Source organism: Amblyraja radiata, chromosome 12 (genome assembly GCF_010909765.2).
Source record: "Amblyraja radiata isolate CabotCenter1 chromosome 12, sAmbRad1.1.pri, whole genome shotgun sequence".
NCBI lineage: Eukaryota > Metazoa > Chordata > Chondrichthyes > Rajiformes > Rajidae > Amblyraja > Amblyraja radiata.
The window spans coordinates 35097279-35125167 of record NC_045967.1 but is presented as its reverse complement, the minus strand read 5'-3'; the positions used below and the strand labels follow the sequence as shown (position 1 = coordinate 35125167).

Here is a 27889-nt window from a genome sequence, read left to right as displayed (position 1 = left end):
AGAGAGAGAGAGAGTGGAAGGAGACAGGGGGGAGAGAGAGGGGGGTGAGAGGAGAGACAGAGGGGGATTGAATGGAGAGAGAGAAGAGGGAGGGAGAGAGGGGGAAGAGTGAGGTGGGGGGTGGAGAGGGAGGAGAGGGTATGAGAGAATGGGAGAGAGAGGGGTGGTAAAAGAGAGAGGGGGAAAGAGAGAAATGGGGGAAAGAGAGAGATGGGGGGGCAAGGAGAAAGAGGAGATAGAGACAGATGAGAAAGAGAGAAGGGAGAGAGAGCCAGGGGGAGAGTGAGGTGAGAGGGAGAAATGGAGGAGAGAGAGGAGGAGAGAGAGATGAGAGAGAGGGGGGAAGAGAGAGAGGTGAGAGGAAAGACAGAGTGTGGAGAGGGAGAGAGAGGGCGAGATAGAGAGGGAGGGAGAGAGAGGGGGAGAGGGGGAAGCGAGGGGGAGATAGAGGGGGAGAGAGAGCAGAGGGGGAGAGAGAGGAGGAGAGAGAGAGGGGAGAGAGAGAGGGGGGTAGAGAGTTAGGGGAAAGAGGGGAGAGAGAGTTTGGGGAAAGAGACGGGGAGAGAGGAGAGGGGATGAGAGTGAGGTGGGAGGGAGAGAGGGGAAGAGAGAGGGAGGGAGAGAGGGGAAGAGGGGGATGGGAGAGATAGAGGGGGAGAGAGAGGGGTGTTGAGAGGAGAGAGAGCGGAAGAGAGGGGGTAGAGAGAGAGAGAGTCTCTGTGCCGAATGCGCCCAGGTGACCGGCATGGATCAGGCTGCGGCTCGGTGCATCCTGGAGGACAACCAGTGGCTGCTGGAAGTAAGTACCAAGCACTGGGTAGAGACGGTGGAAGATAGTGGACTTCAAATGGGGGTGGTTGGTGAAAGCATCCTGCTTGCCTGCTAGATTTTCACTTACTGTAACTGCAGGAAAAATGTTCCCGATGTTGGGGGCGTTCAGAACCATGGGTCACAGTTTATTCTTAAACTGGGGGGCCAGTTAGGACTGAGATGAGAACAAACTTTCTGCAGAGAGTTGTGAATCTGTGGAATTCTCTGCCACAGAAGGCAGTGCAGGCCAATTCACTGGATGTTTTCAAGAGAGAGTTACATTTAGTTCTTAGGGCTAACGACATCAAGGGATATGAGGAAAAAACAGGAAAGAGGTACTGATTTTAGATGAATAGCCATGATCATATTGAATGGCAGTGCTGGCTCAAAGGCCCGATGGCCTATTCCTGAACCTATTTTCTATGTTTCTATGCTTGAGTATATGGCAATAAAACTCGATCACTTGATTTTAAAGCATTCATGCACAGTGGAGGTATAATGTAGTCATAGAGTGATCATGTATCAGCTACGCTACCTGCTTTTGGTCCATACCTCCAAACCTGTCCGATCCATGTATCAAATTTTTCTTAAATGTTGGGATGGTCCCTGCCTCAACTACCTCCTCTGGCAGCTTGTTCCATACACCCATCACCCTTTGTGTGGATAAAGTTACCCCTTAAAAAGTTACCTCTTAAAAATACTTCATACAAAAAACATTGAAATCATACCTCTACAGTGCACTAAAACATGATTTTAATACATCAAATTTCAAAAAGTTCCTACCCTGGGAGGGGGGACACCCTTCTTCCACACCCTCTCCCCACTTGGTTGCTCCACTCCCTCACCGGGTACCCCCAAGGCCAGTGATCGCACAGCCACCCCCCTTTCAAAAACGCTCCAATCCAATTTAAAGCATATATATTGCATTCAAGTGTGAGTTAAAAGACTCGCTGCAGTATGCACCGTATTGCACAGCTTCAAGCTGAAAAATACAAACGTTCCGTACCAATGGGAGGGGGACAGCTCTGATTGGCCGCCGTCGACTCTTCATTCATGTTTGAAAGCGCCCGGCGATTTGGCGCCGGTTTCTGCCGGTAGGATATGCGCAGGCGCGGGCGGCGGGTTGGAGCTGTGCGCATGACAGGAGCGGGGCCAGAGGTCAGCGGCAGCCTTTATCTAAGATGGTGGCGGCAGGGAAGCGGGCGGTTGGGTAGTGGACTCGACTCGGTTTGTTTTGGTGTCGGCTGTAACCAATGGTGGGACCTAACGCGGTCGAGCCCGAGGGGGTAGCCGGTGCAGGGTCGCCGGTCGGCCCGGGGAACGCTGCCGCCATGGTGTGCGTGCTTCCCGACGCGGACAAGGAGGTGAAGAAGCTGCAGGATCTGGTGAAGAAGCTGGAGTTGCAAAATGAGCAGCTTCGGATCCGCAGCGGCCGCGGAGGGAAGATTATCGGCGTCAGGCCGCTGTCCTCACTCTGCCGGGCGCCGGGGACCGCTGGCTTTGTCGGCGACGGGCTGAGCCCCGGCGACCCCCTGTTGTCTGAATACGAGGCGTTGTTTAACGGGTGGAAGGTGGAGGTGCCCGGCATCGTAGATGGCTGTTGGCTGCGCTCTCCTGATGCCGACGACGAGCAGCAACAGGCCGTGTTCATGGAGGAAGATGTCCTGGACCTGGATCCGGATCCAGCCGTCGTGGAGGAGGATAGCTGGTAAGGATTTCTGAAGCACCACTCCAGCCATCTGCCGCTCGCCCCATTCTCTGATATAATTCTAAATTGCCTTATTTCAAATCCATCGCCAAAATTCAGGAAAGTTCTACTCCTAAACTACCAGTTCAACATTTCTATTTTAACAGGATTGTATCGGCCAGATGTGTAACGTTGTTTTGGGACCGCTGAGACTGGAAACTTTAAGCATTATCGTCTTCCCATTGCGTAATATGAGTTCATTGGTTTCTATATTCACATTTATTTATAATGTTTGAATGAGGATGGGTCCTGACCTGAAACATCGCCAATTCATGTCCCCCCAGGGGACCCCTACAGTTCCTTGTGTCTAAACTTTAAAGGCGAATGTGGTAATTGATATATGCTAGTTGTAAAATTAAAGACTGTCATGAAAATTAGGAGATAGACACAAAAACTGGAGTAACTCTGGGTCAGAGCATTTCTGGAGAAAAGGAATACGTGACGTTTCAGGTCGAGACACCGCAGACTGAGAGTCATGGGAAAGGGAAACAAGATATATCGACCGTGATATGGAGAGATTTAACAAACTAATGGAAGATATGCTTGTATCGGTAAAGCAAAATAATGGATTTGGGTCTTCAAGCAACATAACAGGGTTTTGGTTTCTATGGTGGTCTCTTCAAAATAAAACCATAAATCCCCTTCCGTGACAGGTGTTTTTTTACCCTTTATTTAAATTAATGGTGCAACCTGCTTACTTGTGTAAAATATTAGATGTTCCCTGATTTTATCCCCATTTTGTGGACACTGTTATTGTTTTATTTAGGTATTGTTCCCTTTGAATCTTCCCCATCTAATAAAAACTTGCTCTCCATTGGTTGGAAATTATTGCCTAATCTAATCCCCCTTTAAGTGCCCTAGAATGTGCTGTAATCTCTTAAATGCATATCTAACTTTCTGCAGAATTTCTCCCATGTTCTAAAATACCCTCACTATTTGTTTCTTGATCTGTTGGGTTTATAAAACAGTTCATCCCCTCATCTTATTTCAGGTTCCTTTTCATCTGTGTTTTGACACCCAGCTCGCATAACTGAACGTCTTGTTCTAACACATTCACAGCTAAATTAATCCTCTTTTTTAATCTCTTTAAATATGGTTCTCCAAAACTCTATCTACATCTTAACCTGCAATGTCCTGTTTGTCCATCATCCCTGAGTTTGATGATGCACCCTAGTTATTAATTAAATAACACCTTAATTTTTGAAATTTGCACCATTGTTTTTAAATTCCACTCTTCTCCGCTTCCTAATTTGTGTCATACATAGTGCCTCACATTCCCTATCTGAATGCCTCTCCTTGTTTCATCTTAAAAACGACTATTTTGTGCCTGCTCTAGTACATTTTTCCCTTGAATATCTATTGTAATTGAATAACAATTGCAAAAACAAGAAACTGCAGATGCTTGTTTACAAAAAAGATACAAGGTGCTGCAACAACTCAACGAGTCATGCTCATGTTCTGGAAAACATGGATAGATGCCATTTTGGGTTGGGGCTGCTCATCAGATAATGTTTTGTTTTGGTAATACTCCTGTGAATTACATGGGATTTTGTGCGACACATGAAGGGAACTATGTGGTTAGAAGTTGCTGTCAAATTAAGACTATATTTTTCCAGGTGGAGTGTTACTTTTTAAAAAAAGCTTTCATTTAAAGGGTAGAGATTTTGCTGGTTTGTCCTGTATTCATCAGTTCTGGTTTTTATCTGCCAGCTATTTATTTGCCTTGTGGCAGTCTATTGGATCATATTGTATGCAAATTGTTTTGTTTGCTCAACAAACCTTGTGAGTGATCAGAAGTAATTTATTCAATTGCTGTTAGGTAATAAGTTTTAGAAAGATTTTACCTGGCACTATATTGGTACAATTTTTCTACTTGATGCATCGATAGCTAGTCAAGCTATCAGCAGTACTCAGCTTGTTGCCCATCCAAAACAGGAATTTGCGCACGTAGAAAGGAAATGAAAGATGAGGATATGAGACGCCTCGTGTGACATTTTGTGCCAGTGAGATTACTGTGCGTTAATGTAACTAAGGAATTTGATAAAAATTGCTTTAGCGCCTTTCTTTCATGTTTAGTAAATAACTGCAGCAATCAAGACGTAAGAGTGTTTAATTGTCACATGTACCGAAACAATGAAATTCTTATAGCAGCATGACAGGTTTGTAAATACAATGTTCGATAGATAAATCAACAATCAAACAAAGTTCAATAAATAAACTCCAATATTGGTGCAAATCAAAAGTCCACCTCGTGGCCTTGTCCCCTCAAGTCAATGTCCCAATCTATCTCTGGTTTGGCAATTTCCACTTTTAATCCTGACCTCCATGATAAAACATTGAACGGTGCAGCATTGGGAGAGGCCATTTGGTTTACGATGTCTGTGCTGACCTGTTAAGATAAACTGACCTCATCTGCTTGCTCAGATCTATGTCCCTCCATTCTCTGCATATCCATGTGTTATCTAAAAGGCTATTAAATGTCACTGTTGTATGTGCCTGCACCACCACACCTGGCAGTGCCTTCCAGGAATCCTGCATTATCTGTGTAAAAGAAAGAAAGACATTTGCCCCATAGATCTCCTTCAAACGTTGCTGCTCACCTTAAAGGAATTACCTCTGGTTTTTGGAACTTTACACACTGGGGAAAAAAGGTTCTGACTATCTACCCTATCCATGCTTCTACTCTCTCAATGCAATCTCATTGGTGTACCGTTTTTAGAATTTAATAAAACTCATTTTGAATTTCCTTGTTGATGCACCGAGAAAACTATCTTCTCGTTGGCTAGAATTTCTGCCCAGCGGCTACAAAGGTTTTCATTGGATGCTTGTGGAGTTCCTAACTCCACATTGTCAGATCCGATTAACTATAGCTGAGTAATGTTGACAATCAACTCTTGTCAAAATTTACAAAGGACCAGATGCATCTACAGCATAGTTTATGATATGAATTTCATTGGTAGTATTTGGGCACAGTAGAAATTGCATATGTGGGATTTACGGCTGGGGTTGTAACAGTAAAGAGATTAAACTTCTATTGTAGTGCATTGTCGAGAGCACAATTGGAGTTGTGTAGAGTATTAATGTCTTTATTAAAGAGAATGACAATACATTGGAAGCAATTTAAAAGGTTTATTAGATTGATGGCTTGAATGGGTAGATTTGTTGGTTAGTGGGAGTATTTGGAGCTAAGATCATTAAAACAAAAAGTATCCATTAAAAACAGCTGCAATCAAACTTTTCAGAGTCTTGGGTGTTCTATTGCTTGAAAGAGTCTGAGTATTTAAGGCAGATTTAAGTAAGTACATTTATAGAAACATAGAAAATAGGTGCAGGAGTAGGCCATTCGGCCCTTCGATATGATCATGGCTGATCATCCAACTCAGTATCCTGTACCTGCCTTCTCTCCATACCCCCTGATCCCTTTAGCCACAAGGGCCACATCTAACTCCCTCTTAAATACAGCCAATGAACTGGCCTCAACTACCTTCTGTGGCAGAGAATTCCAGAGATTCACCACTCTCTGTGTGAAAAATGTTTTCCTCATCTCGGTCCTAAAAGATTTCCCCCTTATCCTTAAACTGTGACCCCTTGTTCTGGACTTCCCCAACATCGGGAACAATCTTCCTGCATCTAGCCTGTCCAAACCCTTAAGAATTTTGTACGTTTCTATAAGATCCCCCCTCAATCTTCTACACTCTAGCGAGTACAAACCGAGTCTATCCAGTCTTTCTTCATATCAAAGTCCTGACATCCCAGGAATCAGTCTGGTGAACCTTCTCTGTACTCCCCCTATGGCAAGAATGTCCTTCCTCAGATTAGGAGACCAAAACTGTACGCAATACTCCAAGTGTGGTCTCACCAAGACCCTGTACAACTGCAGTAGAACCTCCCTGCTCCTATACTCAAATCCTTTTGCTATGAATGCTAACATACCATTCGCCTTATTGGCCATGTATTCACATACAAGGAATTTGCCTTGGTGCTCCGCCCACAAGTAACAACATGACATACAGTGACAGTTACGAATGACTCAGAAAACACGAAACATTAATAATAATAAAACATTAATGATAAAATGCCATTGATCAAGCATGCGAACCAACAAAATACCAGATCAAAAGGAGGCTACAGATTTTTGGCTGTTGAGTAGAGCAACTACTCATGGATAAAAACAGTTTTTATGTCTGGCTGTGGCAGCTTTGACAGTCCAGAGTTGCTTTCCAGAGGGAAGTGATTCAAAGAATTTGTGGCCAGGGTGAGAGGGGTCAGAGATGATCCTGCCCGCTCGCTTCCTGGCCCTTGCAGTGTACAGTTTGTCAATGGAGGGAAGATTGCAGCCAATAATCTTCTCTGCTGATCGGACGATTCGCTGCAGCCTCCAGGTGTCGTACTTGGTGGCTGAGCCAAACCAGACCATGATGGAGAAGGTGAGAACAAACTCTACGATGGCCGTGTAGAATTGGACCATAATTGCCTGTGGCAGATTGTGCTTCCTCAGCTGCCGTAGGAAGTACATCCTCTGTTGTGCCTTTTTGACTGTGGAGTTCGATGGTAGCCCCAAACTTAAGGTCCTTGGAGATGATGGTTCCCAGGAACTTAAAAGACTCCACAGATGTGACTGAGGTGTTGTTGATGGTGAGTCGGGGGAGGAGGAGCTCTCCTAAAGTCTACAATCAATTCCACTGTCTTAAGAGCATTAAGCTCCAGGTTGTTGCGATGGCACCAGGACGCCAGCTGTGGCACTTGCTGTCTGTAGGCAGATTCCTCCCTATCCTGGATCAGTCCAATCAGGGTTGTGTCATCCGCAATCTTGAGAAGCTTGACAGAGGTGTCTGTGGAGGTGCAGTCGTAGGTGTAGAGAGAGTAGGGGAGAGGAGAGAGTACGCAGCCTTATGGTGCTCCTATGCTGAGTGTTTGCGGGTCCGAGATGTGCTTTTCCAGCCTCACATGCTGCTTCCTGTCCGTCAGGAAGCTGGTGATCCACCGACAGAGGGGTTCAGGCACAGTCAACTCGGAAAGTTTGGAGTGTAGTAGCTCTGGCACAATGATGTTGAATGCAGAGCTAAAATCAACAAACAGGATCCTCGCATAGGTCCCCTGGCAGTCTAGGTGCTGTAGGATGAAGTGCAGGCCCAGGTTGACTGCATCATCCACAGATCTATTGGCCCGATATGCAAACTGCATAGGATCGTGATACTTTTCAGCTTGGCCAGCACAAGCCTTTCGAGTGTCTTCATGACTACAGAGGTCAGTGCGACAGGCCTGTAGTCTTTAAGACAAGTAATCCTAGCCTTTTTGGGTACAGGGACAATAGTGGAGACTTTGAAGCAGGCAGGGACAGTACATGTTTGCAGGGACTGGTTGAAAATGTCTATATTGACCGGTGCCAGCTGTTTGGCACAGAGCTTAAGAGTAGAGGGGGAAACATTCTCAGGTCCTGGAGATTTCTGGCTTTTTTTGTCTTCTGAAAAGCCCCTCCACCTTTATTTTTATTATTGATATTGGATAAGTGATGTCGTGCAGCACAGAGGGTGTGGGTGATTGGGTATGAAGTATTGATTGGAGGGGGGTGGATGTAGAAGGGCCCAGTCTTTGCAGACTGAGGTCAGGCTGTGAGTGGGTGTGAAGTGTTGGTTGGGGTGGGAAATGGTCCAGTCTTTTCGTACTGGAGTCTTGCCTTAAGTAGGTGTGAAGTGGTGAATGGGAAGGAGAGGGTGCAAGGTCCACTCTTAGTGGACTGGGGTCTGGCTGTGTTGGTTGGGGAGGGGGGGAGGGGGTACCAGGGTTACGTTTCTGATATTCAAACCTGCAGTAAAACTCATTCAGCATGTGAAAGATTACTGGAGTTGGTGACCAATGTCCAGTTTGAGTTACAATTAGACCAATGACAATCCCTATTTCAGAGAAGGTTTAAGTAACGGAATGGGCTGCTATTAATTTGTTCATATTTAATTCAAAAGAATGCAATCAATAATGGGTGCTCAGTTAAATGACCTAGACTTTGCATTGAGAATAACCAGAACCACAGAAACCCCATCAGAAGATTTTAGAAGGCAGTGAAGGGGGCTGAGTACACGCATCTTCGGTTTCCAAATAAGTGCATTTTCATTACTACCATTATGCTTGGCAGTATATAATCTACAGAGAACTAACAGGAATTGGTTTGAACTGAAAAATAATCAACCAACTTCTATTGTACAATACAATCTGAAGAAGGGTCTTGACCTGAAACGTCACCCATTCCTTCTCTCCAGAGATGCTGCCTGTCCTGCTGAGTTACTCCAGCTTTTTGTGTCTATTATTGGTTTAAACCAGCATCTGCAGTTCCTTCTTACACACTGCCAATAACTGGTCTGATTGCTTCAAAGCCTGTTGGTAATTTTGGTCTTTAACTCTTATTTCAATTTTAAAATCCATTTGGTATGTTACTCTGAACCTTTCCTGAGTTTCTGTCACCTGATAATAGTCCTGGAAAGTATATTAATTGTCCTCTGTTGTGGGCCCAAACTATTCATTTTATCTTGAAATATAACCAACAAATGATTTAATAATTGACCTGCACAGTCCAGCAGGTTAGTATTTAATTGCTATCTTCATGTTGGTAGGGAAGTGAGGATACTGAGGGTTAGAATTAAATACCATTGTTTTCCTTGTCATTTCCTGCTAGCTCCAAAGTTACCTCACTGAAATTTTTTTTTATTTTTTAAAAGGTTGTATGTTTCACCGAAGAAGACAGCAACACCAGATCGAGACCAGAAGACACAGAATCCTTTGAAATGGTGCAGACAGGTGTTTGATCATCCCAGCCCAGAAACTGAAGCTGCATGCCGTAGTCTTATGTGCCGACTTGATCAAGGTAGGTTGTGTGTGCAGGCTGGGGGAATACTTTATGAATGTGATAGTTCCATATCAATCAAAATTCCATGAATGTTCGAATGTTTTCTTTGTGAATGCATGTACTCTAATGGGAGTATTTTTGTCTTGCCTCAGTGGTTCTGGTTTCATGAAATCCATAAATACCATATTCATCAAATATCCAATTGGATAGCATAACTGCAAGTTTAAAATTTGTTTTGTTTCTTTTCCATCGGTTGGGTTAAATTATTTATCATATGGAGTAGAATTTTCATACTTATCTAATCTTGTTTCCTTTTTAATCTTGAGCAAATCATTGAAAGATGTTGGATGATCCATGGGCATTAATGAAACTAGCAGGTTTTGTTACGAGACAATGGTGTCTGATTATGTGGGGTTAGTTCCCAATAAAATCTGTTATAATCAATTTGGTTAAATACGTTCCCTAATTCATCAATCACGCTATACAAATTGAGTTATGGAAATGCATGTTATAGTGGAGCTGTTCAATTTACTGGTGCTGTTTAATTAGCCAGTTCTTGCTGCTACCTGACAGGGAATATTAGTGGGATACATAACTGTTCGCTCTTCAAAAGATTTTGTGATGTTATCTGCTTCCATGAGCGCAGGTCCACCTGGGCCTTCAATACAGCCCTCCTTGAGTACAGGTATTCCTTGACTGGTCAAATAGCTTGTGTTCTGGGAATGTTAGTACTTCACCTTCCAATAGTGTGCATTAACCCTGAAATTCCTTAATTCCTCTAAATGGTATTTTCCCATCATAAAATTACTTTTTGGATTATGTAACTTTATACATTTAGTTTTGCAAGTTCACTATTGCATGTGGTGGCTACCAAACATGTCCATTTAAGTCTCGAGTTATGGTGAGAGATTGACCAATTTATCAATTCTTGTAGTTGCTTGAAGAAATATTAGATGGCATACAGAACTATTTGCTATTCAAAATATTTCATGGCATTATCTGCATCCATTAATTTTATTTTTTTTAGTACACATTCCTCTGTTCTGGGAAAATATTTTAAGTTTAAAAAAAGATTACATTTAGATATTTCCTATTGGATAGATTAAAAATTAGTTGTATTCCAGAGTTTAATCTCAAAAAAAATCAAAATAGTAAAACAATTAACTTCAGTATCTGAAATAAAATATAATTGTAATAACTAGATCTTGATTTATAGAAATTGTCTTGTGCACATTTTCATGTGCTGTAGCATACTGAGGGTATGTGTGAGATCATTTATTTGGGGGGAAATAAAGAACTGGGGGTTACTATCTCCAATTAAAGCAAATGAGAATTATTTTCACTGGTTGTGAGTTTTCAGAACTGCTCCTTAAAGGCTGGTAGAAGTAGAATCTTTTTGGCAGATGTGTGATGAGTAAAAGTTTGAGTGAACAGGAATGTGGGGTTAAAGTACCTCTTGGATCATCCATAATCTTACTGAATAGCAGTGCAGATTTCAGGACAAGTGATTTAAACCTGCCCAAATTTTTGGTTTTGAAAGTTGCAGGGCAATATGAGGGGTAAAGTTGGCACTGGTGTTGAGAAGATGGTGGCACTGGTGTATCTGAATTTGATGAAGCTTGTGATGTTGAAGGATTCTTCCTGTGACTTTCTCAGGATGGTTGACAGGTAAAGCTAAAGGAAGTTGTTGAACATCTGACAACACTCCTCTTTATTTCGCTCCTTTCAGCAAAGCATGGTATTTTACTTTGTACTTTGTTGGATTATTTAAAAAATAAGCTGTCAACTTCCTCAATGTGACTGATTAGTTTGTGTCTTTTTGATGTTGACTCTGCCAAGTTTGTCTCCTTGTTCCTCCTGTGAACTCTGTTGTTCAAACACTGGCACACTCATGTGTGAGCTAATTCTCACACTATTTCATGCCATGCTGATTTCTTTAATCAAACCCAATGTTTTCAGTCGTGATCTTCTGGATGTTCTATGGGTTTATAAACTCATGGGTATTGTGTGGACTTTAACCATAATTTTCTTGATACTTTCATGATTGCATGGTTTATGTCATCCCAAATGGCTTATCTCGATATTGGACCACTTTGTTATTGCCACTTGCATTACAAATGATGTGCTCTTAAAGCAGGTCGTAAGCATTGAATACAACGAAAATACCGTATTTCCCGGCAATGAAGACGCACCTGTGTTTAAAACGCACCCCCATTTTGAGTTACTAAATTTTGAAAAAAGGCTGGCGGGACATAGATTTTCTCACACTCAAAAAAAAATAAAATAAAGAAAGTAACAATTCAATTTGCCCAAGGCTTCCAGATCTCCTCCATTCTGAATGGGTGGGTGGTGGCAGGTGGAGAGATGGTGGGGAAAACGGGAGCAAGTTGAATCAGTTGTGATCTTATTGAATGACAACACCAATTTGAGGTTACTTGCGCTGACACAGGAGTAAGTTCCACCGCCCGCTGACCTCCTCCGCTCTATGATCTTTGCTCTTGAGCTGGTCCCCTCACTGTCTGCTCTACATTGAAAGACACGGACCAGGCAGTGAATGCCATGCAGTGTCACCCAGCGCAGCAAGTGAGGCCATGTCCTGCTCCTGGTTGCAGTTAGAATTTAAGGATTTACTGGAAGAGGCTGACATGAGCGAAGCCAGCGAGCGGCAGGAGAGAGGTGTTCAGACGGAGGGCACTGCCAGAGGTGAGCGGGCCGGCAGTAGGCGCTGAGGTGGCAGCCAGTTCCGCTGTCCCGTCCCGAGCTTCTTCCCTCCCTGGCCATAATTCGGAGCACCGCAGTAGCGGTGAGTTGCTGGCATGATCCCCGACCCCCTCCTTCTCAACGCTCCTGCCCGTGCTGACCTGGGCTAGACTCCCCACGCTGTGAAAGGAACTCTCCCCCCCCCCCCCCCCAGTGGCGCTGTCCTTTTACAGCCGCTTCCCATCAGCTGCCAACAATGAGGGATAGACTTGATTATCCCTCAGTACAGCAACATCGTTCTTGATGTTGCTGTACTGAGGGATAGCCAAGTCTATCTTTCTTGGCTAACCTAACCTTCGTTCTTCAAGACACAGGTACATTTTTGTGCCTATTTTTGGGTAAAAAAATAGCGCCTTCATTGCCGGGAAATACGGTACTCTAGTTTGTGAGTTGTGAACATGAACTAGTGTTTAGCTACAAAATTGCAGTGTGGATGTTGTCATTCGTGTCCTTGATGTTAATTCAACTCAATATTGTAGCACACTTGTTGATGATCAGCAAGGACTGAAGGCCACAGGATACTAACTGTAGAACATAGTTTGCTCACTCAGCTATTGCTGTCCAGTTTATCTGTTTATTGTTTTTGCGATCAAGGAATATATAGAAGGTTTGAGCTCACTAAATCTCCAGCACATGGTTTCTTATTGTTGTTGGTTTGCCTTTGGAAAATTGGACCACTATTTCAGCCCACAGGTCTTGTTACCTGAAAGCTTGAGTGAAATTTTATTAAATGATTTCCTGAAATATTTGGAGCTTGTAAATGTCCAAGTAAATCATCTAAATATCTGCATCACTTATCCACCACAAATACCAGTCTCTACAGTAGTAACTCAGATTAACTACTGATATTGAACCCAATGACATTGCTAGCTAGTTGAGCTTCTTGCTTGAATCATAAATACCTATCTACTGGTGTAAGAATATGGAAAATGAGCTAGAGCAGAGTCCTGAAGAAAGCTTTCTTCCATATTGTTTGAATTTCAGCTTTGATTTCAGTATTGGGTGAATAACATGTGGAGAGGATCACTGCCTTGATCAGCTCCTTGCTCTTGGCTTATTTACATGGAATGTGTCTTTCTTTACTTTATTTGCCGTAAGACTTGTGTGTCCCGTTTGAGAGTTAGCACAGTAACAGAGAATAGAAGAAGAAGCATATTGAAAATGTTCTTTCCCTCTCATGCTATTAGTTGGGGGCTGTAGGCTGTTACGGTTGCCCTAATGGGGCTTTCTCACGGGGCAACTTGACGCAAGATGTAACCAGAGTGAAGTGATCGTGGTCTAGCACGATATCACACGATATAACGGGGGGTAGATAAAGAGTTCCCACGGGTACTCGGCATTTCTGTTATTTGTGCGAGTGACTTGTCCGTCTCCCGAGCTTTCCCGTTAAATCTTGAATGAACATTGTGAGCTGTGAAGTGTTGTTAAATCATCACGTGGCACAAATGATGTCACTTTTTTTTTCACACACTATAAATATCCTCCCTTGGTTGAATTGGCTCATTTGGAGACATGCCTGTACTAAGTAGTTTCGAGTACTGGATGGTGGTGTTTTTCATTGACGCGCTGTATGCAGCAGCTCTATGTGAATCGAGGACGCTTGCGTGAAAGCAGAAGGGTGAGATTAATTAAAAAGAGAATTAAGAGGAAGTCTCACTGGGTGAAGCCCATCTTTCAACGGAGACCTCTATTTGGACAATATGATAAACTGCTTAATGTGCTTTGCGAAGAGGAAATTGCCTGCCCTCATGCATAATTTATTTTATGGCTCTTGATTCCAACTTCAAACACAGAGCGTGTAAAAGCTGTCTGCGACTTTTTTACTTTGCAGCTGCAGGGCACAGACACACTTATAAGAGAAGTTTAAGTTAACTGCAAAAACAGCACTTTTACATCAATAGCAATGTATGTTTTTAAATCATGGATAACATTAAATGGTTTTCCTGTTGATGTATTAATATATCGTTATATATACTCACATGAGCACCCGGGATACTCCGCAGCCTTCGTCTCCAGCAGGTTCCGTTTTTTCACCCCGTTTCTGTAATCCTCCCTGGATTTATCGTAAAGAATTTTGTTGAATTGGTACCATTCTACAAGTCCCCCCTCTTGTTCCCTGGTGAAGTTATATGGCCTTACCTTCTGCCATCTTCCCTTTATATACGCGTCTGTTGAGGCTATTCCTACAACGGCTACTGGGGAGGCAATCTGAAATCCACCTTGCTCACCCTCTCCCTGCTCCAAGGAGCCCACAGGCAGTGTTATCTGTGGCATCTCCTGTTGCCTCTCCACCTGTCTCTCTTGCTGCGTCTCCTCATTCTCCTGCATGGCAAAAACCTTTCTGACATGCTTTACCCCCTTTCTTTGAGCTTTTCTGGGAGCCATCTCTGCAAGTGTTCCAGTGAAAAAGATTCTCCAACAATGACAATGAGGTGGGACGTCCTCGATGGACACATGTTCCATTGGCGATATTGAGACCACCTTTTTTACTCGCCTTCTGTCCCCTCTGTCCAGCTTCCGGGTTCACCGTTCGCAAGAGTTCCCACGGTAAACGCAAGAGTTATTATGGATATCGCACTGGCCACTACATCCATATAATGTTTCAATGTTCAACCACAAGTGTACAAGTCACTCTTGGAGAAATTCAAGAGTTGAACATCGTGGGAACCTCGTACGATAACCGTACGGCATTCGTGGACCACCGTGGCGCTAACGGCAGGTACTCGTGTAACTTGTTGACGGGAGAAAATTCAAGCAAGCTTGAATTTCTCCAAGAGTGACTTGTACACTTGATTATTGATTAATAATTAATAATCAAGTTACACGAGTATCTGCCGTTAGCGCCACGGTGGTCCACGAATGCCGTACGAGGTTCCCACGATGTTCAACTCTGGTTACCTCTTGCGTCAAGTCGCCCCGTGAGAAAGCCCCATAATGGTGTATGGACACCATAGTAGAATATCTTAATTTTGTTATGTATATATCGGAAAGATTTTTACTTCCAATAAATATGGTGTTATCTAGATTTGTTAGGTTAACTTCTAAACTGACGAATGATATAGGTGAAGGTAGACAAAAGCTGGAGAAACTCAGCGAGTGAGGCAGCATCTATGGAGCGAAGGAATAGGCAACGTTTTGGGTCGAGACCCTTCTTCAGACTGGTATAGCCAGAATGATATAGGTGAAGTTAATCTCTCTGCATTTGAGAATTTTTGACTACAGCCAATTTTGCTTAATGTTTCTTCTAAGTTCTCTGGAACAACAGCAAGATTCTCATCTATGTAGAGCCTGGGGCAAAAAAAAAAAGCATGAACTGATTCATTTATTTTTGCAAGCCGATGTGAGTACCTCCACGATATCTAAATGTGGATCCAACCCGTGGCAAGTTTTGCTTTGAAGCATGGTGTCGATATAACTTCATACCTGTTGCATTTGTGTCTAACCATGCATGCGTTTGTGCTTTTCCACTCTAGCCAACAGATGGAGAAACATCTATTGCACTCCGTTTTCCTCATCATGTGCTTATAGCTCCAGTACAGATGTCACTTCGTGTAGCAATCTGTTAAATTCTACTGGTTGCCTCAAATCGTCTACTAAAACAGTACTAACCTATGGCAGTTCAGGTACGGTACAACTGTCCATTAATGAAATATAGATTTTATGCTCCATTTTAAACTTAATGTTGCTTTTCCCTTTATGCAGAGTACAGTTATGCAGACTTTATGCATGTTGTGTTGGACCTTCTTCCAGGTTTTGTCAGTGTAAGATTTGAAATGAATTGCATGAATTTTGCGCTTTAGTTGGTTGCATGGCTTTCATTAAACTTGCTGGTGTGGTATTCAACAGTCAAGCATTTCTTTCGAAGCAGAATATTTTAATCTTAAACTAGAAACCCGCAAATTATCCCTACAGGTCATTAGTATTCAAATTTAATTTAAATTCTAGTATTTCAAAATACAGAAGTTGGCTACGTGGCCCCTTGCTCCTTCCTAACCAGTCAATAAATAATGGGTGATCTTTCACCTCTGTCATGCCCTCCTAAACTAACCCCATTGCTCTTGGTACTACTAATCTTCCTTTGGAATATTAGAAATCCTATTGGATGTGCATGTGCAATATCTGATTCATTGCCATGGTTCATCAGAATTTTTTTATTTTTTTTAACAAAAATGGACAAACTTGCATTTTTCCATGTCACTTCCAACTGTTATGTCCTTGCATATTCACCCAGTCTGTGTTCTCCTGAAGCCTCAATGCATCCACTGGCAATGTACACTGCTGCGCAGTTTTGTGTCCTCTGCAAAATTGATTGTAATTTACTTGGCTTTCCTCTCCAAATGAGCTTGTAACATCTGTTCAATTTGCAATAGAACGTTGTTTTGCACGCTTTCTTAAAACAATTTGTCCTGGATATTTAACAAATTTCACAGTCAAATGATAAAACATGGGCCCTGTGTCTCCTGTTTTTCCTGAGGACATAACTCGTATGGGTAATGGTTCCATGTCATCTTTAAATAATTTAATGTGTCCATCTATTTGGCACAAGCCCAGGTGCTGGGACCCAAACATGTGGAGGCATTAATTTTTTTTACTGTTCTAGCTTTGCCAATTTTTGTTAAGCAATCTATAGTAAAAAAATATGGACTCTGATCAAGAATAAAATCGCAAGTTGTTTTCTTTGGTGTACTAATACATACTGTTTTGCTATTGTTGTTTTGGCTTGGACTTATGTGAAACTAGTTAATTTTTAGAATAAAAAAATAAACGTAGGATTTTGTAGATCATTGAACCAAGAGCCACAATCATCTGATGAATTGAATTATCATTAAAGAATAGAAAACTAGATATTGCAGGCGTCCTCTGGCAGCTTGTTCCAGATAAACAATAACCCCTATGTGGGGGAAAAGTGAAAGACTTGTGACAGTCATCTGTCCTATCTATGTCCAACATTTTATTAATCTCCAAGGTGCTGCTCTACCTCCTACGTTCCTATGAGAAGTTGGATGGATGCTGTTTCCTCTCTTGGGCAGATGCAAAATATTTCTTAGTATTCCTGAAGCAGGAGAGTTGGGATATTATTGCATTATAGCTTATCCCCAGTATTTGTGGGGTGTTGTGTGTAACTCGGCTGCCACATTTCTTACATTCCAACATGGCTACACTTCAAAGTACTTTTAGGATATTAAGATAGGCCTGAGGTTCTGGAAGTCATTATACAATTTTTTTTTCTCTATAGAGGTCTCATCTTTGTTCACTTGGGCCACATATTAGTAATCTTTATTGGGGAAAACATTCATCCTTTCTGGTCTATGTTTAGAGCTAAAGTTGTTCATTTTTTGATTACCTTTTAACCCGTGCAAAGATTTTATTGAATTTGCATCTTTCCTGATATGTAGTGTCCAGAAATAGCTACTGTGCTCCAAATAACTAATCATAAAATTCAGCATGATCACTTTGTTCCAGTTTTTTTTCCTTATTTATGAAACCGAAGCAAAAGGTTTTAAAAACAAAATAAATGTCCTCATGTGATCTTTTCAAGGACTTCAGTAGAGATAGCAAGATTTCAGATCGCTTATGTTTAGAATACAATGACTATCTTTTCATGTTTTGTCTTGCAAAGATTATCACTTCCCTGCTCTCAGGACTCATTTTGCCATTTTTCTAATAATTCCTTCATTTTACTTGTCAATCTCAAACTTTAGCTTATTTTCACCATCCAGTGCTTTGTCAGTTTCTTAATTTATAATATTCATAATACTGTGGGTAGACACAAAATGCTGGAGTAACTCAGCGGGACAGACATCTCTGGAGTGAAGGAATGGGTGACGTTTTGGGTCGAGACCATTTATAAAAACTGCAGATTATTGGGAAAATACCATTGTAAACTGCCAATGAATGATAATCAAACAACAGATAATAAAAATGAAGTAAAAATAAAATGCTGTGCAGGCAGGTCAGGCAACACATGTGCAAAGAGAAATAGTTAATACCTCAGGTTGATGATCTGGTGGTATTTTATTGAAACGTTACTTTTTTTTTTTTCAATTGATACTAACTGACTTGCTGAGTGTTTTAAGCATTTTATAAATTCTCGGCATGGAAATGAATCATTTGACCCACTGAGTCCATGCCAACCATCAATCACCCATTTACACCAATCCCCTTTTTGTATTGTAAGGTACAAGAGCGCTTTGTACTCAAGTTTTCCTTGATCAATCTTTTTATACACCTCCACTGTTCTGACCTGTCATTACAGTTATCAAGCATTATCAGTAAATGAGAATCAAAAGGAAACTGCAAGTTAAAATAAAACAAAATGCTGGAAACTTTGAGCAACTGTGGCAGAGCGAGTTAATATTTCAAGTCGGAGCTGAAATATTAGTTCTTTCCCTGCTGCCTGACCAGCATTTCCAATATCTTCTGTTTTTATCTGCTTTTTCAATTCAACATTAACCAAATTCATGCATCCACCATTGGAATCTTTCTTTGTTAGCAGGAAACTATTGAGTGCTTGTTAACTGGAGACAAACTGAATTGGTTCCTCAACCACATGTCCATATTAACTATGGCTGATGCGGTTGACTAGTCCTGTAATAGGCCATTGGTACCAGGGATTGTTTGACTAGCTGAGGATTTGCCTCATCAGCATCTAAATTAACAGCTTCCAACTTAGACTGCCAACCCCTAGCAGATTGGTGGGGAACTACTTGCTGAGTATACTGCTTGTGCCACACATAAGTGGTACCATCTTCATACTCAATGTGTTGAGGCCTATCTAGGTAAATCACAAGTCCATAACTCTCATCAACATGGGTCTCTGGTTGATTTAAAAAAAACAAAACTTCTACAATCTGATTTTGGACTTAATCTGAAAGGCAAGTTTCTAAATCAGTGTCTTATTCACTTATTGAAACTTACTGGTATACACATTGTGCGTTATTATGAATTTTGTGCCAAAGTGCTGTTCATTCTATTAACAAGAACTAAATGGATATTTTGTGTTAAAAAAAGAAAAAACTCTACTTTATTTCAAATGCATTTACTGTGCATGTTAAATTGTTACATTTTCAAAGCTGATTTGGAGGTAAAAGTGTAAAAATATTGTAAGATTCAACGAGTTAAACTCAGGAAAGAAACTTATTTAAGTAGCGCTTCTCAATATCTGTGATCACAAAATACTTTAGTGGCAACACATTATTTCATTGAATCCATTGTAGGAAACATGTTGATTTCAGTAATATTTTCAAATGGCACTGAGCAGATTTTATTGGATGTTTGTCCACTATTTGGCAAATAACAACCCCCAGCTTTACAAAATAGTGTTGTGAGGTCCTGGTCTTGCTTAGCAGAATAGAAAATAGGTGCAGGAGTAGGCACTTCGAGCCAGCACCGCCATTCAATATGATAATGGCTGATCATCCAAAATCAGTCCCCCCATTCTGGCTTTTCCCCCCATATCCCTTGATTCCTTTAGCCCCAAGAGCTAAATCTAACTCTCTCTGGAAGTCATCCAGTGAATTTGCCACTGCCTTCTGTGGCAGAGAATTCCACAGATTCACAACTCTCTAGGTGAAAAAGTTTTTCCTCATCTCAGTCCTAAATGGCCTACCCCTTATTCTTAAACTATGACCCCCTGGTTCTGGACTCTCCCAACATTGGGAACATTTTTCCTGCATCTACCCTGTCCAATCCTCTAAGAATGTTATGTTTCTATAAACTCTCCTCTCATCCGTCTAAATTTCAGTGAATACCAGCCCAGTCGACCCATTCTTTCATCATACGTTAGTCCCGCCATCCTGGGAATTAACCTGGTGAGCTTATGCTGCACTCCCTCAATAGCAATAATGTCCTTCCTCAAGTTAGGAGACCAAAATTGCATACAATACTCCAGGTGTGGTCTCTCCAGGGCCCTGTACAACTGCAGTAGGACCTCCTTGCTCCTGAACTCTAATCCTCTTGCAGTGAAGGCAGTGGCTTTCTTGACTGCATGCTGTACCTGCATGGTTTAATACCTAGTCCAAAGGACAACGTGGACAGTATCGCAACAAAGGAATGCTGCCTGGGTGTCGATCTAGAGTTTTGAGCACTCGTGTCTGGAGGGAATTTTGAACATTCTGCCCTCATGAAAGCAGTAATGTTGATTTAAGCCAAGGGTGCACAGGTTTAGGCTTAAATAGGCTTTCAATAATATTTTAACCTGGTATAGTCACTTTGTTTCTGCATGTCTAGCTGATGAAGTGTTGAAAGTTAAATAGTTCTTTCATAGAAATTTTTTTTAAATTTGCAATCAATGGCATTTGGATCCCTTTGAGTCCTTTTCATGAAATGCTATTTTTGAGAATAACCATTTTCATTTGTCCTTTTTGGCCTTAAAGGTTATCCAGCCATTCACTCAGCACTCAGTTCCCAGTCATCCATTGACAGTGAGCTAAGCACCTCCGATGACTCTATCTCCATGGGATATAAATTGCAAGATCTGACAGATGTCCAGATCATGGCTCGATTGCAGGAAGAAAGTAAGTAGAATTATTATATGCAATGACATTTAATGACATCATCACTTTGGTCAACATTGGTTGTTTTAAAGTGCTTAACAAATAAAGTTGGATTGGATTTAGTGTATATTTTATGGTGTGGCAATTTGGGTGCAAAGTTTGAATCAATAACAGATGCTGATGTCTAAAGCAAAAAACAAATGACTTGGACTCGATGGGCCACTCCTGATATAGAGTTTCAACCTGAAACATTGACCATCCCTTTGCTCTACAGTTGCTGCCTGACCTGCCAAGTTCTTCCAGCAGTTTGTTTTTTTGCTCTAGATGACAGCATCTGCAGTTGTGTCAGCCTCGAGGTAGTTGAGAGGGGAAAAGAAAAGACTATGGAGCGATGGAGATAGTGTGCATTTGATTAACTTCGTTTTTCCTCAGGTCTTCGTCAGGACTATGCTTCCAGTTCAGCATCAGCTTCACGCCGTAGTTCGAGTGCCTCATTAAATTCCTTGAGGAGAGGTACCTACAGTGATCAGGAGTTTGACACTTACAGTCTAGATGATGAAGACGAGTATGAATACTCTTTATCTCAGCGTAGTGTGCAAAGATACTCACCGTCACCACGAAATTCACCTCGATCACAGTCTCCAATTAGGGGAGCAGCAACCCCAGGAAGAGTTCGGCCATCACGACGCTGTTTGCAAGGTCGTGTGTCTGAATTGATGAATTATACAAAGAATCAAGGTAATGTATCGACTTGGGCTGAGGGGTTAATTGGCTAAGGGGTTACTAGAGTTTATTTCAGAACATTTGTATGAATGCTCTGTCAGTGGAATTTTTTCCTTCCTTGGAGATGTGATTATAAATTTGTATTTCAAATACTATAAAATATAATTCAGTGAAAATTAGATGAATTTTGTGGGGTACAATTTTCTGCCCAATTTGTGTAGAGCAGCATTTGTTTTTGCAGATTTTGTGACTGAATATGGTGGATTCTTGAGCAAAGAATAAGCTGCTGGAAGAACTTGGTAGATCAGGCATGATCTGTGAAGAGCATTGGATAAGTTTTGAAGAAGGGTCCTGACCCGCAATGTAGTCTATCCATTTCCCTCCACAGATGCTGCCTGATCCACCAGTAGTTTTTTTTGGGGGTATTTTTTTGCTTTGTGTGTACGCCATTGATGACAACACCACTAAGGTATAATTTATTGTTCATCCCTATTTGCCTAAGAGCATGAGAGAATTTGCTTTTATTTTAAACACTCTTGTTTTGCTTTTTTCTATGACAGAGGAAATGCGTCGTAGTATGCCTAATCTGGCTAAAACTGGAATTCGCTGTTCCGATTCCTCGAGGAACAGTCGAAGCTTTGAATCTAATTTGCAAATGCCCAACAATCGAATTTCACGTGTGCAGCAATCTCCAGCAAGTATGTGACATCTGATCATTTCTAAATAGAAGATACATTCAGTAATTTTTGCTTTACATTAAACTCTTATCAAAAATGTGAGATTAGCCTGTTTGATTCCCTTTTTGTTTTGATCATTGGAAATTTCAGTTAAAATAAAACATCATAAGAGGCTTCTACATATTCTGGTACTGTTGCAAAATGAGGTCATTGGGTCTTGAGTTATTGCCAACTGCAATAACCAACCTAGCTAAAAATTCTTGGAGCTGACAATCCACTTGAACTTTGTGATCTCATGACCTTTTTTGTTTTGAACATCTATAGAATTTTAGATTGATATGCCTCACCGGCATTGGCATTATTGCAATAATATCTCATTCTTGGGGCTTCCTTCAGCTAATAATACATTTATATTCAGCAGGAGATAATTCCTTTGGTGCTTAAATAGATCTTTACTGTGGGAAGATTACCCTTATTGGTATTTTGCTCATTAAGCCAGGAGTGAAACAGCAGGACTGATTTGGAAACATTCGCCAGAATGTTTTGCATATAAATCACATCTCTACTGGTCAGTCATGTGAAACTTGTTGCATTTTAGTTATACGTTTCAAGATATTGATTCTGAAGGTGGGTATGGCTGTTGTTAATACACCTTAAGCTGATAATGCTTGTTTTAAAATGCAGGGAATCGATGTTTTGTGTTTAGTGGCCTTTGTACTGTTTCCTGGAAATTTCAGTGCTTGCCTTTCTTTATTTTGCTGTCATTTTGCTTGCCCTTGCTCTGTGGCACTATTATCCTTTGTTTGATGAAATCCCATATTCATTTTTTCATCTTGACCTTTGCCATCCTTCTGTCATTGTTGAGGTTCCCTTGCAGATCACATTCTGTGCTCTTTTAAACTGAGGACTATCATGCACTGCTTTTTTTAGAAAGCATATTTTCTTTGATCAGGGGAGTGGTCACTGAAATAAAATAGTAGGTGGGAATTTAATCTTAACCCATCTGGCAGGCTGGAAGGAAATGTTGCACCTTCTGAGTGCTCCCCCCCCCCCCCCCCCCCCCCCCCTATTTCACGTTATATGAACATGGACTTGAATGTGTACCATATTTCAGAAGATGGTTCACATTGTGATGGGAAATACAAATGAAAGAACATGGATATTTATGTGGTGGATGTTTGATGGTCAAACTAAATTGCATATAAATCGATATAATGAAAAGGAACTGCAGATACTGATTTATACTAAAGAAAGGCACAACATTCTGGAGTAACTGAGCGGGTCAGGCAGACCCATCAGATCCTGAAAACATCACATCCATTCTCTCCAGAGATGTTGTCACTCTAGCATTTTGTATCTTTTGTAACATAAATATGCTGAGGAATTACTTGCATGATTAAATGTTGTATACCTGAAAATTCACAGCATTTATTATATGCAAATATGGAATTGTCAAATTTTGAGCCTTCAACCAGCTATGTAATTTTGAGATGGATTTGCTGTTAAAATTTCCTTTCAAGATCAGAATAAATAATGTGGCAAGTAACGCCCACAAATTTAGTGATGAGTTATAACTATAAGTTGAAGGTAATTGTTCCCTGAAATTAAGAGATTGAAATAACAAAGTGTTGAGGTCAGTGACAAGATGTTTGTCAAGTCAAAAGGTGACAAGGCCAGTGCTAATATTGGAATTGTAAACAAATATTTGAATAGGTTTGCATAATATTGACGTGGTAATTGGTGCAAAAGAAACAATGCTTTTTGAAATTTCATTTTAAGTAGCTGTTATAAATGGTGAAGTACTAAGAATCTCTCTACTGCACTTGAGTCAAGTGTTTGTCATTATATGACAACAGAACAATGAAATTCTTTCTTGCAGCAGCGTAATAGGTCTGTAAGACCATACACATAGTGTTTCAATAAATTCATAACCCTAATAGTGCAAAACAAAACGTCTGAAGCCCTTGGTGCAACAAAAGACAATGCCTTATTCATTTCTACTCTTTCTTCTAGGTCCAGCTACTGGGAAGCTCAGATACACTGGTAATGGGAATCAGACTTCATTCTGTAACAGACAGCCAGTGAAAGCAATTGCTAACAGTAACTCTCCCTTAATGACAAGGCATTCTGTGAAAGCAACAGGATACCTGAGTTCTGGGAGTAATGTTCGTAGAATCCAGTCTGCCACTTGTTCAGGCACTTCGCCAACTGGCCTTGCCTCCACTGGAAGATCCTCCGGTTCAACTCCTGTACCAAGGAGCACCCCGACCAAGTCACGAGTTACTTGCACTACAGCAACCACAGTTTCGAAGAGCAAGCTCTTACAGCCAGCTAGGAGGTAAGTCTAATGTATCATTGATTTTGGGAATGAGGGTAATTTGGCAGTGCATGCATCCAAATATTCTTTATCGTTTTATTTAGAGCTACGGATGGAATGGAATAGAAAGGATCAGTGGCGATTGGGATAATGGGTATAGTATGACTAGATCTGCTGCCTGATCAGTGTAGATTGGATCAGGGCAGGAGCCGAGGAAGAAATAATCCTTGAACATGGGTTGGATTGTTGTATAGATGGAAGGATTGTGTTAGGATAGAGGGAATGATGAACACAAGTTTTGATGGAGATTGAAATCACCGTTGGTGGAAAGATCTAAGAGATGTGGACTTGTGATATTGAGTGGAATGGTGAGAGGATTAGCAGCATTGGGCCCCCATAAGGAATGCTAAATTGAGGTTGAGAGTTGGGATGTGACAGTTAGAGATGTTGCATAATAATACAGCATCAAGGATTCTACGGATCCATTAAAAATGTTAATGGGGATGTCTCGGGATACGCCTGTGAGCATTTGAACCCATGACTGTTACAGGAGGCTGATTGTTCAGAAGAACAGGATTGGGGGAGGGATTTGACAGGGCAAAATTAAAGGAAACAGGAAGAAAAAAAATCAGAATGGTTAGAGTTTGTAGCAACAATCAATGTTGCATGGTTGATGTATTATGGAGAGGGATGCTAGTTTCTTCACAATGGCCACACAAATTGGATCTAAATACTTGTACCATGAAAATGTCGTGGACAGGTAAGGAAAGCAGACTAATATTCCAGTCTGAGTAAGAAAGTGATACATCTGGAGAATTGACAAGTTCTAGATACCACATGAAGAATGTTTTTCCTGTAGCAGAGTGAAGATACAAGTCATAAGTAGACTGTTAACTCCCTCTTAAATATAGCCAATGAACTGGCCTCAACTCAGTTTGAGATTTGTTGACAAAAGCGTTGAGATGTGAAATAAAATGCTAGAAATATTCAGCATTTTGTCCCAGTAACAGGCTGTGTTCTGCTTGGGGCAGATGTTTACTTTCAAACAATGTTGAACACATTGAAGCAAATCAACTTATTTGCTGACTATATTTTTCTAATAAGATTGAAAATTAATTATTCTATTATCAGGACCCTGCAACTACCGAAGGCACAAAGTACTGTGACAGAAGAAAAGTGGAAAGAAGGCTGTTACTGAAGAATGCTCAAAGATTTGCGAACTACTGGCATTTGAAAGCCCAGCTGGCTGGGCCAACTTCAAATGAACACAGGAAAGCAAAGTCCAGTTTCTGACAATGGGACAATATTTTGTATAGATTGGTTTTGAATGTTAGTGGTGATCTGTGCCAGGATTTTGATTCCTGGGTTCATATTGATTACATTATCAGCCCAGTTGTGTAAAGCCAGGTTGTGCCATTAGGTACCTTAATTTTGCTAGTTTACGTATTTATACATTACAGCCCCAAACTGACATTGAACTTGAGGGTGGAATTATGTAAAATATCTTTAAATAGCTAAAGCATTCGCATTTTGCTTTGATTGTCTGTACCTTTCTACCATTCCAAATTTTAAATGAATATCACAAAATAGGATCTGTACTTGGAGCATTTGAAGATACCTTTGCTGGCTATTTTCCTAAATTCATGTCCAGATTTTCACTGATGAAACCTTCTGCGTTAATGTTGCATGGCTAGCTTGATTCCTGATCTTTTCAAGTGAATGTGTGAGCAACTAGGAACAGTTTAACTATCACAAGATTCATGGGTATCTAATAACATCCTTGAAATGTCAGTTAAGCTGTGGCAACATTACATACAGAAATTTGTAATTCAGCTATGGTGAAAATTTGAAAGACTGCACTCATTGGGGGAAAAAAGTAGTGATGTAGTTCCTGATGTTTAATAAACTTTAATCAGTCACAGTATTCCAAAACTACAGCATAATTGAACTGTGGCATGTGTGCTTAAAATGATTTTGTCTTGCTAAATTGTGGGCAATCTCGGGCCTATTATTTCTCACTTCCAGGCAATTATTTTAGAGCAGAAGCTAAATGTGCCATTGGTTTAACCAGTGTAGAAGAGTAAGAGGATCCAGGGCCTACTTGTTATCCATAACATGCGTGAGGACAGATAAATTCAACTTCAGTCTATTAATATGAAACAAAATTGGTTTTATTCCCTCAATTGTTAATGTTTCCTATATGACAATCCAAAATGACATTAAATACTTAAATCCCTTGAGTCTCTTGAGATTGTTACAATGTGGTTTTAGCTGAACCATGTTATTTGGCTTCAAGTTATTTCCTTGTACCACACAATTTTGCTTTAATTTTAGTTAACATTTACAGAACCATCAAATCTATTGCTCTCTCCTGTAGCCCTGCCTTATCCTGTTTAAAAGTCAAGGATGAATAATAAAATGTCAGTTACTACATTTTATTAAAATCACTAGATTTATACAAGACATTAAGCCATTGCTGCAAGGAAACCTTGAGCTTTATGGAGAGGAAGATGCACATGTTGACGTTTAGTTTGATGTATAGACTGACTTTATTTTAGCCAGAATTATTCACACTCCACCTCCCTTGTCAGATTCGGAGGGTAGAATGCCTCAGTTGCACCATATTGGGTCAAGGAGGCAAAAATACAAAATGTAGGATGGTTAGTTGAAAACTGGTGTGAGTTGGTCTTAATGTTTTATGTACATGAGCTAGCGGTAAAGTCAGTGCTGTGATGCAGATTTTACTATTACTGTCTTCAAGCAGCTGATTTACATGACCATTTTTTCATTTGTGTTTTAGTTCTTAAAGGACGTTACTGCACGATCTTTTGAATTTGTGTATTGCAGTCTTTATAAGATAGCGCTAAAAGTAATGTTTCTGTTGTACGCCAGCACGATGTCTTGCTTTTATTTTTACACTTTGCTTGCAATAATGGGGTAATAAATGTAAAAGTCATTCAACTTGTATGTTTTTGGTTAAACAAAGCTTTTTATACATTTTCTGTACAAATTCTTAATCTTGATTTGTGATAGTGGCTTCCTGTTTAATCCCTCAACTATCCTGTCATGTTTAAAGTGTTCCTTTTTATCTACTTGACCAAATTTTCAGTTACATGGCACAGTATTAAATTTTGAAATTTTTCTTGTGACATTTTTCTGCATTACATGTTATGTGAAAATGGTTGAGGTAATTGGGTCCATTATTCTGAATGCATGCCTACACTGCACAAATGGCTGTTTTTGTGATTATCCAGATCAAATTGAGGACGTTCATGATTACAATGTTCAACTTGTGAATGAAGCTGTCCAAACCTCAATCTAGCAAGACCTGGATAACATTCAAATCTGTGCTTGTTTGATCCTTAGATTGATTGTAGTGGAGGAGGAAGCTGGGCAAGTGATGAGGGGGAAATAATATAGGAGGCAGAGGCCATGGGAGAGTGGTGTAGGAACTAGGAATGACTGAAATTGGAGTATTCAATGTTCATATATTTGGGCTGTAAGCTACCCAAGTGGATATGA

At 40.8% G+C, this 27889-nt stretch overlaps 1 protein-coding gene across 3 annotated transcripts; it reads left to right on the top strand.

Annotated features, from left to right (window-relative positions):
- Nucleotides 1-1929: 1929 nt before the first annotated feature.
- LOC116979062 (SLAIN motif-containing protein-like) lies at nt 1930-27516 on the top strand. 3 transcript variants are annotated; one of them, XM_033030491.1, is made up of 8 exons: nt 1930-2518; nt 9268-9413; nt 15629-15778; nt 20531-20671; nt 21083-21388; nt 21934-22071; nt 24064-24388; nt 25499-27516. In XM_033030491.1, exons 1-8 carry the CDS (start codon nt 2064-2066, stop codon nt 25563-25565), a joined length of 1728 nt encoding a protein of 575 aa, XP_032886382.1. In that variant the 5' UTR covers nt 1930-2063; the 3' UTR covers nt 25566-27516. The 3 variants fall into 3 exon arrangements, with proteins under 3 accessions (XP_032886382.1, XP_032886383.1, XP_032886384.1); XM_033030492.1 differs by lacking the exon at nt 25499-27516 and adding an exon at nt 24472-24977; XM_033030493.1 differs by lacking the exon at nt 15629-15778 and having other exon boundaries at nt 1931-2518.
- Nucleotides 27517-27889: the final 373 nt, after the last annotated feature.